The sequence below is a fragment of the Falco punctatus genome (assembly GCF_963210335.1).
Source record: "Falco punctatus genome assembly, chromosome: 4".
NCBI classification, from domain to species: domain Eukaryota; kingdom Metazoa; phylum Chordata; class Aves; order Falconiformes; family Falconidae; genus Falco; species Falco punctatus.
The window spans coordinates 82166951-82181365 of record NC_137583.1 but is presented as its reverse complement, the minus strand read 5'-3'; the positions used below and the strand labels follow the sequence as shown (position 1 = coordinate 82181365).

The 14415-nt window shown below is 36.4% G+C and overlaps 1 protein-coding gene across 1 annotated transcript in view; it reads left to right on the top strand.

Moving 5' to 3' along the window:
* The window catches only part of AGMO (alkylglycerol monooxygenase), a 210381-nt gene that overhangs the window by 103019 nt on the left and 92947 nt on the right, over positions 1–14415 (top strand). The window contains exons 9-12 of the mRNA XM_080386057.1: positions 434–568; positions 1062–1178; positions 9452–9534; positions 11042–11147. Of these exons, the coding sequence (XP_080242183.1) occupies positions 434–568; positions 1062–1178; positions 9452–9534; positions 11042–11147 (441 nt within the window). The remainder of the gene's footprint in view (positions 1–433; positions 569–1061; positions 1179–9451; positions 9535–11041; positions 11148–14415) is intronic.

The following is a 14415-nucleotide window of genomic DNA, read 5'->3' as shown; positions in this document are numbered from 1 at the left end:
GTCTGGGCTGGAAACTGGAAGGATGGCCACAGCCTGTGCAATTATATCCATGCCAGTCGGATAAGTAATTTAGTTATTTGAATGTGTGTCATGTCAAGGTGCCAGTAACCACATTTTAGTTTAAAACTACCATAGATACAGCTATACAATATACCATTAAATGCTCTGGATTGATTACAGGAGAGAGATATTTTCCTCTGGGCAGAAGTCATTGTAATCCTCACTATAAACCAAGGGCTTGATATGGCTCCTGCCTATTTTAGTCAGGTTTTCTGAACTTCTGACTGTCTTCATCTATTCCTAATTTATTCTCTTCGGAGACTTTGAAAAATTATTTACTTGAGAGCTAAAACTGAATAACATACAATGTTTTATTAAATTTTATTTTACTAACAATGAAAAATTACTTGCTGGTTTTTGGGGTATTTTTCAGTTACGTCCCTTGGCTCATATTTGGAACACATTTTGGGCCACACCTGGATTCTGCAGTAAGCTTTCTGTCATATTTAAAGGGCCAGGCTGGGGACCAGGCAAACCTAGACTTGGCCTTCCTGAGGAAATCCCAGTGGTAAATAGAACTTTACAGGCTTTCAGTTTTGTGTAATTTACTTGGACCTCTTTATGCTACTGGATCAATGTTAAAAACTCTACACATGCTATTTTAAATTAGCAAATTAGCAGTCATAAAGCATAGGGGAAGATGAAATGGAAACAGAAACTGAAGGAAATTAATGTTTTAGCTAGATTTTTTTCTTTTAATTTGAAGGAAAAACTATTTTTTATGTATCTTTTCATTATTCATTTCCTGAAGAGATTTTCAAAATTGTTCTATAGAATATTGTAATTTCTCTTTTTCCTTTACACACACACACACTCTCTCTCTCTCTCTCTCTCTCACTTCAAACTCTGTCTCACACTAGATAGCAGATAAGTTTGATAGTAGATTATCTTGTGCAGCTACCTATGTTCCTTAATCTTTTTCTGTGTTTGGAAGTATAAAGAATACTAAGGAATAACAGGTTGGAGCAGGTTACTGTTGAAGGCTGTTTTGCTTCATACAGATCACTGGAAAAGAAGTTCCCTTCAATCCAAGTGTACCGGCTTATCTCAATTGCTATGCAGTTGTACATTTTGCTGTAATAGTGGACTTCTATACTGAACTTCTTGCTACTGTGACTGTAAGTAATTCCTGTCTTTATGAAATAGCATCTGATGCTAACAGGAACATGACAACAACATGTTTAAATAATAAAGCATTGAGTAAGGCTCTACAGCCTGACTCATATCTCGTTTAAACTATTACAATAATAATTTAATTCTGTAAAAAGTATCAACGTAAATGGCTAATCATATAATTATGTGATATTAAACACATAATGTTTGATATTATTAAACAATATTAAATAGCATATTAATTATTTAAAGATGAATATGCTTCAGTTAAGCAATGAAATTAAATCTGAATGTTCCATAGATGACGTATGTGTCTGCTTCAGTTTTTAGGACCTCATATCTCAGACCTGAAACTTTGTAGTTTTTACAATGTCAAGGTTGGCCATATTGTTAGATGCCAATAATGCCCAAGCTTTATAAGGAAGATTGCAAAGGTCTTACAGTGCTTGCAGGTGGGAAGCTTGGTGTCAGAACTTGACAGAGCTGGAGGAGCACAAACTTAGGGCAAAGCCTTCTTCCATTCTCAAAAATGTAGCAGCACTGAAAGAAATATAGCAAGGAGAGGCACGTGTTTACCACCTCATTTTTAGACTGATGGGATCTCCCTGGTAACATGATGTGTGTCCTCTATGGGTACTTGGCAGTCTCTGAAGGTGAACTACAAGGCCATCTCCACCTACAAGAAGTGAGAGATTAACTGCTTCCATGGATTCACACCCTTCCAGCCTCCTTTTCATTCTTGTTTCCTTGACAACTCTTTCTACTTTACTAAAGCTAAAGTTTAGTTATGAAGTGTAATTTTAATGCATCTAATATTCCCACAAATCAGTCAAAGACCTATCAAAATGGAAGAAAAGTCTCAATTTGATGAAATGTGCTTTTGCTGCCTTCTTAAACCCTTTCTAAGACCTCCTGGGTTAAAGAGCAGTCTTGGGGTGGGCGTGTGTGCGTCATCCACGTTGCCACAGGCCTGCTGTCAGGGTGCCAAGGGCCCTGCTGGGTTCTTCAGCCTCCACCTGCCTGTGAACCTGCGATGTCCTGCCACGCTCACCCAGCGATCTGACCCTTGGCCAGCAGTGGTTACTGTCCCCTGCCCACCATGATGGATGTTGCGGGACAGCACCCTTCCTGCTGGGGCCATTGTCCTGTCCACGGGCTGCCACTGGCCCCCTGCCCCTTCCTCAGGAGCAGCCCCTCTCACTGCACCCCGACGCCTTTGCCCATGACCAACGTGTCTGAGTCCAGCCAAGAGGCAGATGTCTAGAAATAAGTTTCTTTTGTGTACCTGAATGTGGCTATCTGTGAAGGATTCCAGAGGACTGCTAAGCTATTTCAAAGCTGTCAGAAATCTAGTCGGAATGTTGCCATTTTGGTCTTCCGACTTGGACTTCCCTTTCGCATCCCAGGGCAAGAAGGGCAGGAGAGGGACTCTGCCTGCAATAATATCTTGGGATATGTGGCAGCAGGCCTATATCAGCTCTGACAGCTCTGCATATAATAGCTGATAACAGCCCTTTTTTTCACATTTGTTGTTAGATGTATTCTGAGTAGCCCATCAGACTAGTAGAGTGATACAATTTTTGAGAAGAGTTTAAAGGGTAAGTATTTTATGTAGAATTCCTGATATAATATAAAAGCTACCTGGGGCATACTGGTCTGATTAAGTTACTCTACACAGTGTTTACCTCTATAAAGGGTCACACTGCAACAGCAGGGAATTCAGAGATTACTAAATCATCTGAGGCTTAGTCTATTCTAAGTAATTTCTGAGGACAGGAAATTAAGCCAAAGGTAAGGGTAAATACTGCCAATGTATACAAGATATAGAGTATAAATTATTGCCAATGTTCTTATACTGAGAAAAGCCTCTGCAAGATTTTCCGGATATGCTTCTAGATTCCCACATACCAGAAGAAAGTCATATTTGCATAGGGATCAAACTGTGGTTTTTTTCAGTTGGTTGGTTTTTTGGTTTTTTACTTTGTTGCTGTTGCTTTTAGTGGCAAGAAGTAAGGAGTCTGCTCATGAGTTTTTTCCTATTTTATTCTTTTCTCTTTTTGCCTTTTTCTGGTCAAGGAAGGAAAAATGAGTGATCTGAATTGTTTTCTCTGCTGATAACTGCAGCTGCTTAAGAATAAGTAATAAGGGAATGTGAGAAATGCACCCGAGCTCCAGATGATCATTAAATTCTTTAAGTCATGGAGGAAATATCTTGAAGATCCACCATTTATGAACTTCTTATAGAAAAACAACCAGAAAATTCTCTGCAAAAAATTGCAGGGTAATAAGGTAGTAAGGATAAGAAGGAGAGCACAGGGGACTAGAAGCACCTCATCTCAGGGCATAAACCTCAGCGTGGGCGTAGAAAGTGCTGGTCCCAAGGCAGAGTTCCAGCATTGCTCTGCAGTACAGTGGGGAAGCTGTCATGAGAAGGAAGCTTGTGTATGAGTAACTTTACTTGGCAAAAGTCTTTCTTCAATATCAGTTTTCCACTACCCTGAGTTATGAAATGTCTATGGATACAACTGGAACTTTCTGTCTGGCTATGAATTATGTCATAACTGTGGCATAGCTCCATAAATGGAGAAAGCTAACTGTTTTCCTCATTTTTAGGTATAAGTTCCATTTCATAATAGCCATAAGACACAGCACACAGCTATTGCATTTCTCAAGTGATTACAGTTGCTCAGTGTTTAGTCTCATGCTCTGCAGAAGTGTTAAATTTCTCTATCCATAAAGAGCAACCATATACCTTCAGTCTGAATGACCTGTATTTAACTTCAAAAAGAGGAAAACAAGAAAGAACAAATACATATTTTCCACAGAAGAGAGTGTACAGTGGTTATTTTCTATATAGCAATGTGCGCTACATCCAGAGAACAAAAATTACTTCTGAGCTCTGCACATCTAGATCTGATCCAAAGCTCATTGAAGAAATGGGATTTGGATCAGTCCCACAGAGAGTGCTAGGAGTGTAAAACCGCAGTACGTTCAAAGCAAAAATCTCATAGCTCCAGAACTGCATGTGTCACATAAATCAAAGTGAAGTTTACCTTAAACACATTTTGCAGTGTCTTTTTTATTGTTGATAGGTACCATAACTTTTGCTGTGCTTATAATGCTAGGAATATGCAAGCAGTTTCAGTTACATGAAAAGTAATAAGGGTTAAGGTAGATTTCTTGAAAGCTGAGAACACAAGTAGTACATCCATTCAGTAGGATATCACCAAGTACTGTATATGGAATATCGCTAAGAATGTACAATTTTTTTTTAGGAATTCTAAGTTAAAATAAATTCATACAGACAAGGACACCTAACAGTACAGATTTCATAGCACTGTGTTAGCATTCTTCATTTGAATATCAAAAGTGTCTGATATATGACAGCAGGGCATCTATTAACTTAAAAAAACATGCTGACACCATGCCTAGCAGTTCTCCTGAAACACTGAACACATCAGGATGAGAAAATGCATCCATGTTATTCTTCAAAAGCAATAAAACAACCTGATGTCTTTGAAATATAAAACTCAGTTTGGAATATTTGAATGTTTATGTAAATACATATTTGGAATAACGCATTTTCTTTGTTAAAATGAGCTATTTTTTTATTACTAAAAAACCCATAAAATAATAATGCTGTGGTATTCTATTGATTATAAAGCCATGTAAACTTCTTCCCAAATTCTCTAACCCCCACACACCTTTTTTTTTTAAGGCTTCAAGGTATTTTTAAAGCTTTCAATGAAGTCAAACTCCAACAGAAATATTTTTTTCTGTTTGATTGCAGCCAATAATCACATTGCAAAGTTGTGGCTGTCTTGTAATTGGGGAACCTGCTGTGGTCCCACAGGCTTCTTTGTTTATACAAATACTCCAGTATATAAATACTCATTTATTTTATATATACATCCATGCATATTATGTTTAAGTGGAACAAGGATGCTAGCACTAATGAAGGTGTAAAAGACACGTTCTTTTCACACTGTAACTTGCGTATGTAGATTTAATATATGATGTTTAGTTTAGTGATATAACCCACTGACTATTTTGTTGATTTTGGTAGAGGATTGCCTAGAAAATGGATGCCTTAGCTGCCAGCATCCACTTCATAGGGTGATACGTGTTTGAAAGTAAATAAAAGAATTGAGGCAGCATGTAACTATACCACTGGAACTGTAAAGAGAAAGTTATGGAAGCAAACTAATAATGCTAAAATTTATGCTACGTGGCTGGTTTTCTAAAAGCTGTTCTTCCCAAATGGTACCATACTGTATTTCACTGCAAATTTCTTGATAGTCCTTGACTAGGAACACAAATAAGGGAGCACATTTTATTTTGCTGTATGCAAATGTTGTGTACGTATCTACAGTGAATGGTAACTTACACCTTCTATCTTCATGCTTCCAAGTAAGGCTTTATGCCTCACCCTTCATCACTCCAGAAAGCTGAAGACTTGGAAAGTGGGATGCTGCAACACTATTCAGGCATTATAGTGCCATGCATTTGGGTGAATCTGATGATAGTGCCAGTTTGCAATGAACTGTGTTCTGCAGGTTGCGCTTTAGAGTCCTCCAGTCCTTCACATTCTGGGCCACAGATGCTAGTGGACCATATGAAGTTTTACAAACAGCTAGTGCTCAAAATGTCATCGTTCAAGTAGGAGAGCGTCTGAAGTGAAGTGGAAATTGGCCTGAAAAACAGAATCTGTAAAATATGATTATGCTTGGTTTAGGTAGTTATTATGCCAAAGAACCTCGTATAGCATTTTAACCATTTAGAGATAAAGGCTTGTTTACATTTGAGTTTGATTTTTCTAAATTATAAGGTTGCTTCAGTTCTTCTGATTTACTAACATACATTAAAATGTATCCCTATTCCCTTTTTTTTTTTTTTTTTTTTTTTTTTTTTTTACTGGAAACCTGTGTTTAAAACTGAACTGCAACTTAATAATTTCCTTTCAAGTTCTTAATCTATACTTCTTTCTTCTGTGGTTAGATAAATGTGGACAGTTAAATGATAACTCCAGGATCCAGTTTTGCACATCTTAGAGAAGATGTTTAAGAGAAATTTGCAGGGTCACACTCCAAATTCTTGTATTCAGTCCTTTCTTTCCTTGTGGAGAGGAAGCTGCAGTCTGAATTACAATATTAGTTCCTCTAATACAAATTAGTTCCTCTAATATCAAGCTTATCATTATTTAAATGTCAATCAATAGAACAACAATAATAAAAATTGTTATTGTTTCCTGAAAATATGTTAAAAGAGAATTTTTTATATTTTTTCCATCTTCTAGAAAGAGCAGGTGAAATATATCTTTAAGCAAAGAAGAAAAAAAAAAGTAGAAGTTATGAAAGAAAACAACACTAAAATATGACCCCAAAATATCTGCTATGGAGAAGTGTTTCTATCATCCATTCAAACCCAAGTCAGTGCAGGGACCAAAGTAAGACTGTAGACATGCAGTCTAGCTAATGGTAAGAAACAGAATCATTCAGAAAGTTCTCTCTCTTGACTGATTACAGGAAAAACTTAAGTTAACAACCAGTTTTTAGGCACTGCAATAAAGGTATTTACAGGAAGGTAGAATGAAACAGAACCTAATTTTTCTGAAACTGGAATCACAAGGAAACCCAAATGCCTAGGACTTGGTGCCTGGTTGTAGAATACTAGCCAGCTCAGAAACACAGGGAGGGCAGAAAAGTGCAAAATCATGCAGCTTTTTTAAACTGAAAGTTGGAGACACCCTTATGCATTAATAGCAGGTACTACTGAATCCTTCCTGAACTCAAATGTTAACATTTGTTTCTCAAAACTTCTGCAGGTTCATTCATTTTCCATAAAGTGTGATTTTAGCCATATATTGTAAAGTAGTGATTACATGAATTGCTTAAAGTATGGATTTGATGTTCAGTTCTCTTTCCTGCTTAAGGGGGATACAAAACCTTATGTTCCTTTTCTCAGAATAGTGCCCTGCCACTGTGGGAACATTTTTAAGGCAGTCTGTAGAAGCCAGTGCAATGCACTGGAAACACAAAGCAAAATCAGACCTACCCGCCCAGAAGGACTAGGTTTAAAAAAAGGTGTAATTCTCCAGCTTAAAAATGAGGACAGTCTCTAAGGAGGGAAGTCTTGAATTCCAGGCCTAGTTCCCTGGCAAACTCCTTTATTTGACAAGTAACAATCATTGAAAAACATATAAAAGCATTTCTGAGAAATTTATGGGTAAGTTCCCTTATGTCTGTGCCAAATCATGTTTTTCTTTGCTCACTTCTTGAATTTTTGTGTGACCCAGTTTCTACAGGAAGCTGAAGTAGGAATTGAACTTACTGTGGCTAGATGAACAGTTTAAGAACTACTCATTTTATTAAACTTAGAGTCTGTGCCTGATTTTTATAAAAAAGCTCTGTCCAAAAATGTTGTCACTTCAAAACAAATTGCTTCATGTTAACAGTGGAAAGTCTTAAACTTAGGATAGCTGTAGGATTTTTAGATTCTAGAAACTGAAGTTTTCAAAAAGAGGACCCTCAATTTAGTCTTTCATTGGCATATTTTAAAACTTGTACCTGGAATTTGCAAATGTATTCCAAGTGGTACAAACATTTATAATGGATTATAAGCCCATTAGAGCAATTTTCCCTTTCTTGTCTTGAGCAAGAGTCTCAACACATAACTGCTGTACTGAGTCCCCCCCAGGGTTCAATATCTAGCTCAATATCCTGTCTCCTGTCATGGCCGGTAGCAGAAGCCCAGGGTAAGAGCAAATGAAAACCGTACAGAATATCCTTTCTCCAAGGTCTATATATAAGTGGATGATGGTGGTAATCATCAGTCTGAGGTGCTCTAAGTTTATCGTAAGGAGAAGTGGAATATATTGGAGATGTAACAGTGCATTAATGAGTTTGGTCAGTCCTGGTATAAATCTGTACAACAGTGACTTGACAGGTGTCATTTGTGAGAAGTGTGTTCTGGCTTGTAAACTGGTGAGGCTGCTGTTCAGCTCACTCATTGCTGGGATTGTGTTTTCTTTGTTCAATAGCTTTGTTAAGGATATCTAAGTAGGTGCTTGTGATTCCTCAGAAAAACAGCAGAAACCTACCCAGCCTGAGTGTGTGGTTTGATGTGTTTTGCAAACATGGGCACTGTAAGTTCACACAGCTGTAAAACTTGAGAATATCCTCCTGTGGCCTCCCACGCTCACGGATACTTACCTTAGATCTCTTGGAGGGGTAGGGGCCACCACCAAAGGAAGGTGGACACGTCACTGAATGGGATTTATTGAAATCAGGGCAGACATTCATAGATTTTATTTTTCCAATGCCTGTAACCTTGAACTGCAAGGTGCTGTTCATAAACCTTATCGCTAGTGAAGCCAGAAAGCATTCCTATAACTCAGCCAGACCTACTATTTTTGTCTTGTTTTTTTTTTTTTTTGTTGTTTTTTAAATGAAAAAACAAAGGCTTTTTAAAACTAATATTTGAAAGGAAGTCAGGGAGGGAACAAAAACACTGATTAAATATTTGATTTACAAAGGCAGCTGTGTAGAATGCAAAAAATATTTAATAAATGAAAATAAAAAAAATCAAGCGTCACAATTAAAATAATTTCTGTTTTCCTGAGTTTTGTTTATATCATTTCAATGTGAGTTTCAAGGACATAAATTGTCAGTCTAGTACTCATCCAAGTATTAACACACATGTTAATTTTTAAAAATGTTTTAAGTCTCATTGAAGTTAATGGTATGAGTTGAAGACTTTTGCTGAATTGGGAACCAAGTGTTGGGTTGTCATGAAGGGACAACATTAATTTTGTTTCTTCTTAAGTATGGTCATGTTGTCATGTCATGTGAATTCTTATTCTCACCAATGTATTGAGTTTGGTGTCCATTGGGATCATAGATGACAATTTTAAAGACCTGGTAACAGAAGAAGAAGAAAAAGAACTAGACTGCTGGGATTTTTATCTAGAAATGAATTTGTCCCCTGTTGGGTAAAGGCATAAGGGAATCAAGTAACTTTGGGAAAACACATAGTATAGAAGGGAATATCTTAAACATTAATTTAGAAATACAGCATTCAGGAAACAGCTGTAAAGGTGGTTACTCCAGGTAAGTGGGCTACCCAGAACGAATAGGTTTTTATTCCAAAATTGAAAGTAACAAATTACTTTAAAAGCAGGCACTAACGTCACTGAAGAAATTGAAGCTACCATACTGTTAAAACTCAATTTCTCTTCAGAAATTTAACCTAAATGAGTGCTTTGTCTACTTTTTAACAGGTGTTGTCCCAGGGAACTATTCTCCTGAGAATTGGCTTTATCATTCTGTCCCTGACCTCTTTCGGACTACTTTTGGAGAACAGGCAAGAAAGAAAGCGTACCTCTTCTTTTTTTTTTTTCTCTCTCCCCCTGCTCCCGCATTGTTTATCACTATATGGAAATCTCAAGTAAGTCAGATATTATATCGATAAAGAAATATAGATACCCTGAGACACACGTGTGAGTGGAATGAAGCTGGGTTAATTAGCATTGATAATATACAACTGTGGGCTGGCTTCAGGGGCGGTGGGTTGGCTGATGTGGGTAAGGTGCAGCTGTGGCTGGTTAAGTGGTTGAGAGCCAATGGAGAGAGAGCAGCCGAGGAAGAAGCAGAGAGGAAGAAACAAGAGAAGAGAGAGTGGGCCTTGCATAAGTTGAGATGAGGAGAAGGTAGCAGAGGGACTGGTATGAAGAGTATGCTGGTATGAGATGGTAAAAGACCTTGTTACAGCTTGATAGTCTGGAGAGTGCTGCGATACGTGTGTTGCCTGTTGACTAGAAAATAACGCATCACTAACCAGCACCTAAAGCCAGGAGTGTTCCCATAGCAATTAGTGGCAACGTCTATAATGTCCCTTGCAGAAAAGTTATAGGATGGGCTACTCATTCACACTCTATGCTTGCATTTGTTGTTGGGTCCACATCTCTGAGTCTGAGACACTGGCAGGCCAGTGAGACCTGCAGGCTGTCCCAAGGCTGTTCAAGATCAGACTGCAACCATAGTTCTGTCAGTCCTGTGTAGCATGCCATAGGTGTCAGGTACAGCGACAGTGTATGAAAAGCATGCAGTGTAGCTCAGAGTAGACTCAAAATCATGTGAAGGAAGGTGTAGAATTAAGGCTAAATTTAATCAGTATGGAATCAAATCAAATTGGTTCTTGAATTCACCAGCCCAGTGAGACACATGCTACAGAAGTAGCCCATATGGGCACTGTGACCCTAGAGAAGAGTAAAGAGCAGCTTCAGTTTCCTACAAAGAAACTATTTCCCTGCCAGAGCAGAAATGTGGAATAGAAGCTTGTTTTGAGGTTAAGGTGTCAGTTCTGCTTTGGGCCTGTTATTCATTATGTTTTCAGAAAGGAATACCTTTCACTTGTATGGACTGAACAGCTCATTTCAGGATAGGTGAAAATCTGTCAGTGTGCCAGAGATGTGTATAACTTAGGGAGTTAATGTGAATTGGTAAACATTTACAGGAAAAAAAACCCAACCACCAACCCCCCAAAAAATGGATGAAAAGATTCTGAACTACTTATGTAGCAGTTTTCAGAATTGTGCTGTTGTCCAGTTGATCAAAAGACAATAACCATATATACAGCTACATTTGTGTGAGCTCAGGTATAGTTTGTGAGGATGTGTATTCTCACCACCAGAAAATTCAGTGTTATAAGTCCATGTAGGGTGTACCCTATAAAAACTTAACTATAAGGTTAAGAAACATGGCTTGGTGTGAGTGCAGGACATCACAGACTATTTCTACATTCTCTTTTTCACTAAAGTTAACAAAAAAGCAAAGATTGGACGTTAATCTTAATTACTTCCCATTCCTAGGTCCAAAGCAGGAATTTTGGAAATCACCCGTTGCTTAGTCTTCATAGGTGTGTACAAACTTGGCTACTTAAGGAGTCAGTTTTCTTCCTTGGGCTATGCATATGAGGTAAGACATTTACTTTGAAACATCTATGTTGATGGCACCAGATGTTTTATCTTTATAGAAAAAGCAGAAACACTAAACATTTTTTGTTTTGCTTCCTTTTTTATTATCCTGTATAAGTAGAATATTGATTTTTTTTATCTCTTTATTTCTCACTTATGATTAATTTGTAAGAAAATTATTGGATTTTGTTACAGAGATGCCAATTTACATTGAAAAAAAAGTCAGAAAAGTGTATATTTAAAATTTCTTGCAAGAATAATATATTAGTGGCCATATGCTTTGAAGTGAACGATAGAAATATGTTGCTGAATTTGAATTCATTAACTTACCTTTCATGGAATAAATCTGAAAATGCTTGGAGGCTGGAAGTGTCTTAAATATAAAATAATTTCTTCTGTACTTATACTGTACCTCAGAAACAGACTTTTAGCAATTGTCAAAGATAGGATACTGGACTAAACAGACCTTTGGTCTGAATATGGTTGCTTATGTGTTCTTAGGACTTATTTTTATCCTGTTCGTGACTTTCATTTTTTAGTCTACCATATTTTTTTTCAGTATGGTTGTTATTTCAGAATAACACTTTTAATATTATCTGAGTTAAGTAACACTGAATCATTAATACGATTCTCATCTGAATAACATTCCCAAGCTACCAAGTGCTGGTTACCAGCAGAGATAATTATTGGCAAAATTATCAACAGGTTGCTAGATTAGTAGAACTGTTACCAGAAAGTTACAATTTGGCTTAAAACCAGAAAAAAATGAAACAAAACATTAAGGATTGAAACTCAAACCAAGTTCAAAATGGTTCCTTGGACTTGAAACATCTGCAAAATTTATAGCAATTTTCCTAATTGCAGCTTTCTGTTAGTGGTACTGGTTCTTTTGCTTTTCTAAGAAATCAAGTAATAGGAGAATGGGAAAATATCTTATGCTACTGTGGGTCGTCTTTCTTTTTAATTTTCTTTTGTCTTTTTACCTGGGATAGGAAACAATAACTATTGGACAGTACTTAAAGCTAGATAAATGCCACTAATGAAGAATTGTTGGGGTTTTGTTTGTTTTTTTGTTTGTTTCGCCCCATATTGTCACATTGTCAAAGCTTTGGTGTATAAATCAAACAGTTCTTGAATTCCTTTGATAAGTCTGCCAGAACTCCAGAGATATTTTAAGGATTTTACTTGTTTAAATATAATTTGGAAAATGTTTTCATTAGTTACTGAATAGCCTACAACAGTAGATAGCCTTGAAGCAAATAATTCTAAAATTTGGCAATTAATTCTATGCTCCTTGAGATATAGCTCTAAGACTTGCATTATTCTTTATTCTAACTGCATTTGGGGAGAATTATATGTCAAAAGATACACTCTCAATTTAAAAAATAATATAATTCATGTACTTGCCTTGTATAGGTGTATGTGTGCATATAGGTAAGCCTGTCTCTTAGTAAAAAATGAGTAGAAGAAAATGATCAGATTATCATTTCTATTGTTTATAGCTATATACAGCTTCCTATTTTTTCATGAAGAAAATAAAATGGTTCTTATTCTGTCCTTTACATGTATCAAGTGATTAAAATTTTAAATTTATTGCCATCTTGAGTTCTTCCCTACTGTACTTTTCTATCCTATCTTCTGTCTATTGTTTTTCCTTTTATCCTTTATATTATACTTCTCCGTTACTCATTTTTTAGTCCCTTGTTTGGCACTGACTAGGTAGTCCATGTTTAACAGGAAACAGAAGGACCTTGCTCACAGTTTTCTCTTGCTGAAAGAATAGGTGTCGTCCAAATCGTTTGCTCTCCATGACACCAGATTAGATAATGCTTCTGAATAATGCCAGTATGTCAGCACTAGAGACTTACATTTCATCGTAAATCAACAAGTTTATGATATTAATGGATTTTGTGATCATAGAATCATAAAAAAGTTTGTGTTGGAAGGGACCTTTAAAGGTCATCTAGTCTAACCCCCCTGCAATGAGCAAGGACATCTTCAAATAGATCAGGTTGCTCAGAGACCCGTCCAACCTGACCTTGAATGTTTTCAGGGATGGGGCATCCCCCACATCTCTGCACAACCTGTTCCAGTGTTTTCCACCCTCATTGTAAAATATTTCTCCTTTACATCTAGTCCAAATATTTGTGAGGAACTTCAAAGGGTCCCCTGTTTTGATATAAGTGATCTGTTTTTCCCTCAATGCATTATAGTTTCTGGATTAATAATAGCAATGTTCTTATGAGTGTTAATATTGTTATGATGGGATTTTGATAAAAAAATTCAGGGCAAAGCGGATCTGCTAGAGATTTGACAATTCATCAGTTTGTCAATTGAAAAGTCTTCAAATGTTAGAGTTTTAGGTCAATATTGACCAGATCAATTTGAACCAGCAATACCAGAAAGTAAAATAAATAAATAAATAAAAGGTTTTATCAGAAATTAAGTCTAAAATTTGTTTCTGTTCAACGAACAGGTCATCTATCCTCCATAGAATAATAGTATAGATAAGTTTGAACATCTTGAGAGGCACGTAAATATGAGGCACATAAATATAGATCTATCTCATAAGCAATTTTAAAAATTTCTGCTACATATGTCCTAGTTATTTTTATCTGCTTGCTTTTCAACTTCCTTTGTTCTGTTTTGCTTTCAAATCCACGTACATTTTTTGAGAAGTGTAAATGAAAATATGTATTTAATATTTTGATTGCCTCATGTAAATATCCATCTTTAACATACACCTAGGTTTAGCAGACTAATCTTTTTAATATTATATTTCTAGTACTCGTAATTTGTAATACACTTAAATAATGTCCTCCTTACTCATCATCTTTATGTGTTACCAAATAAACAATTCTTTAGCAATCCAATATTAATGAGCAATAGGAATAGGTGCATGACATTATGTAAAAGAGTTTCTGTTGATTATTTTTTTTGTCTATAAGTTATGCTTTTTTGGGGAACATCGGGATAAAGAAAAATGAACTGCAAGAAACATGATGGCACTACTCAATGTGTCTAGAATTTAACAAATAATTTTGTCCTAGCATTCTTAAGTTTATGTTGCACATTGCAGAAGATAAGCACAAGACTGATTGTGCCAAAAGCATGTTGAATCATTAGTGAGAAAGTATATGACTTGTTTCTATATATGCTGGTTTTTTCCGTATGTTCATATTCCTCATGAATATTTTAGAACGAGTAGATAAGATTTCAGAAGTAAATATCCTTGCAATACTATTTGCAGGGTACTCTAATTAGCAAAA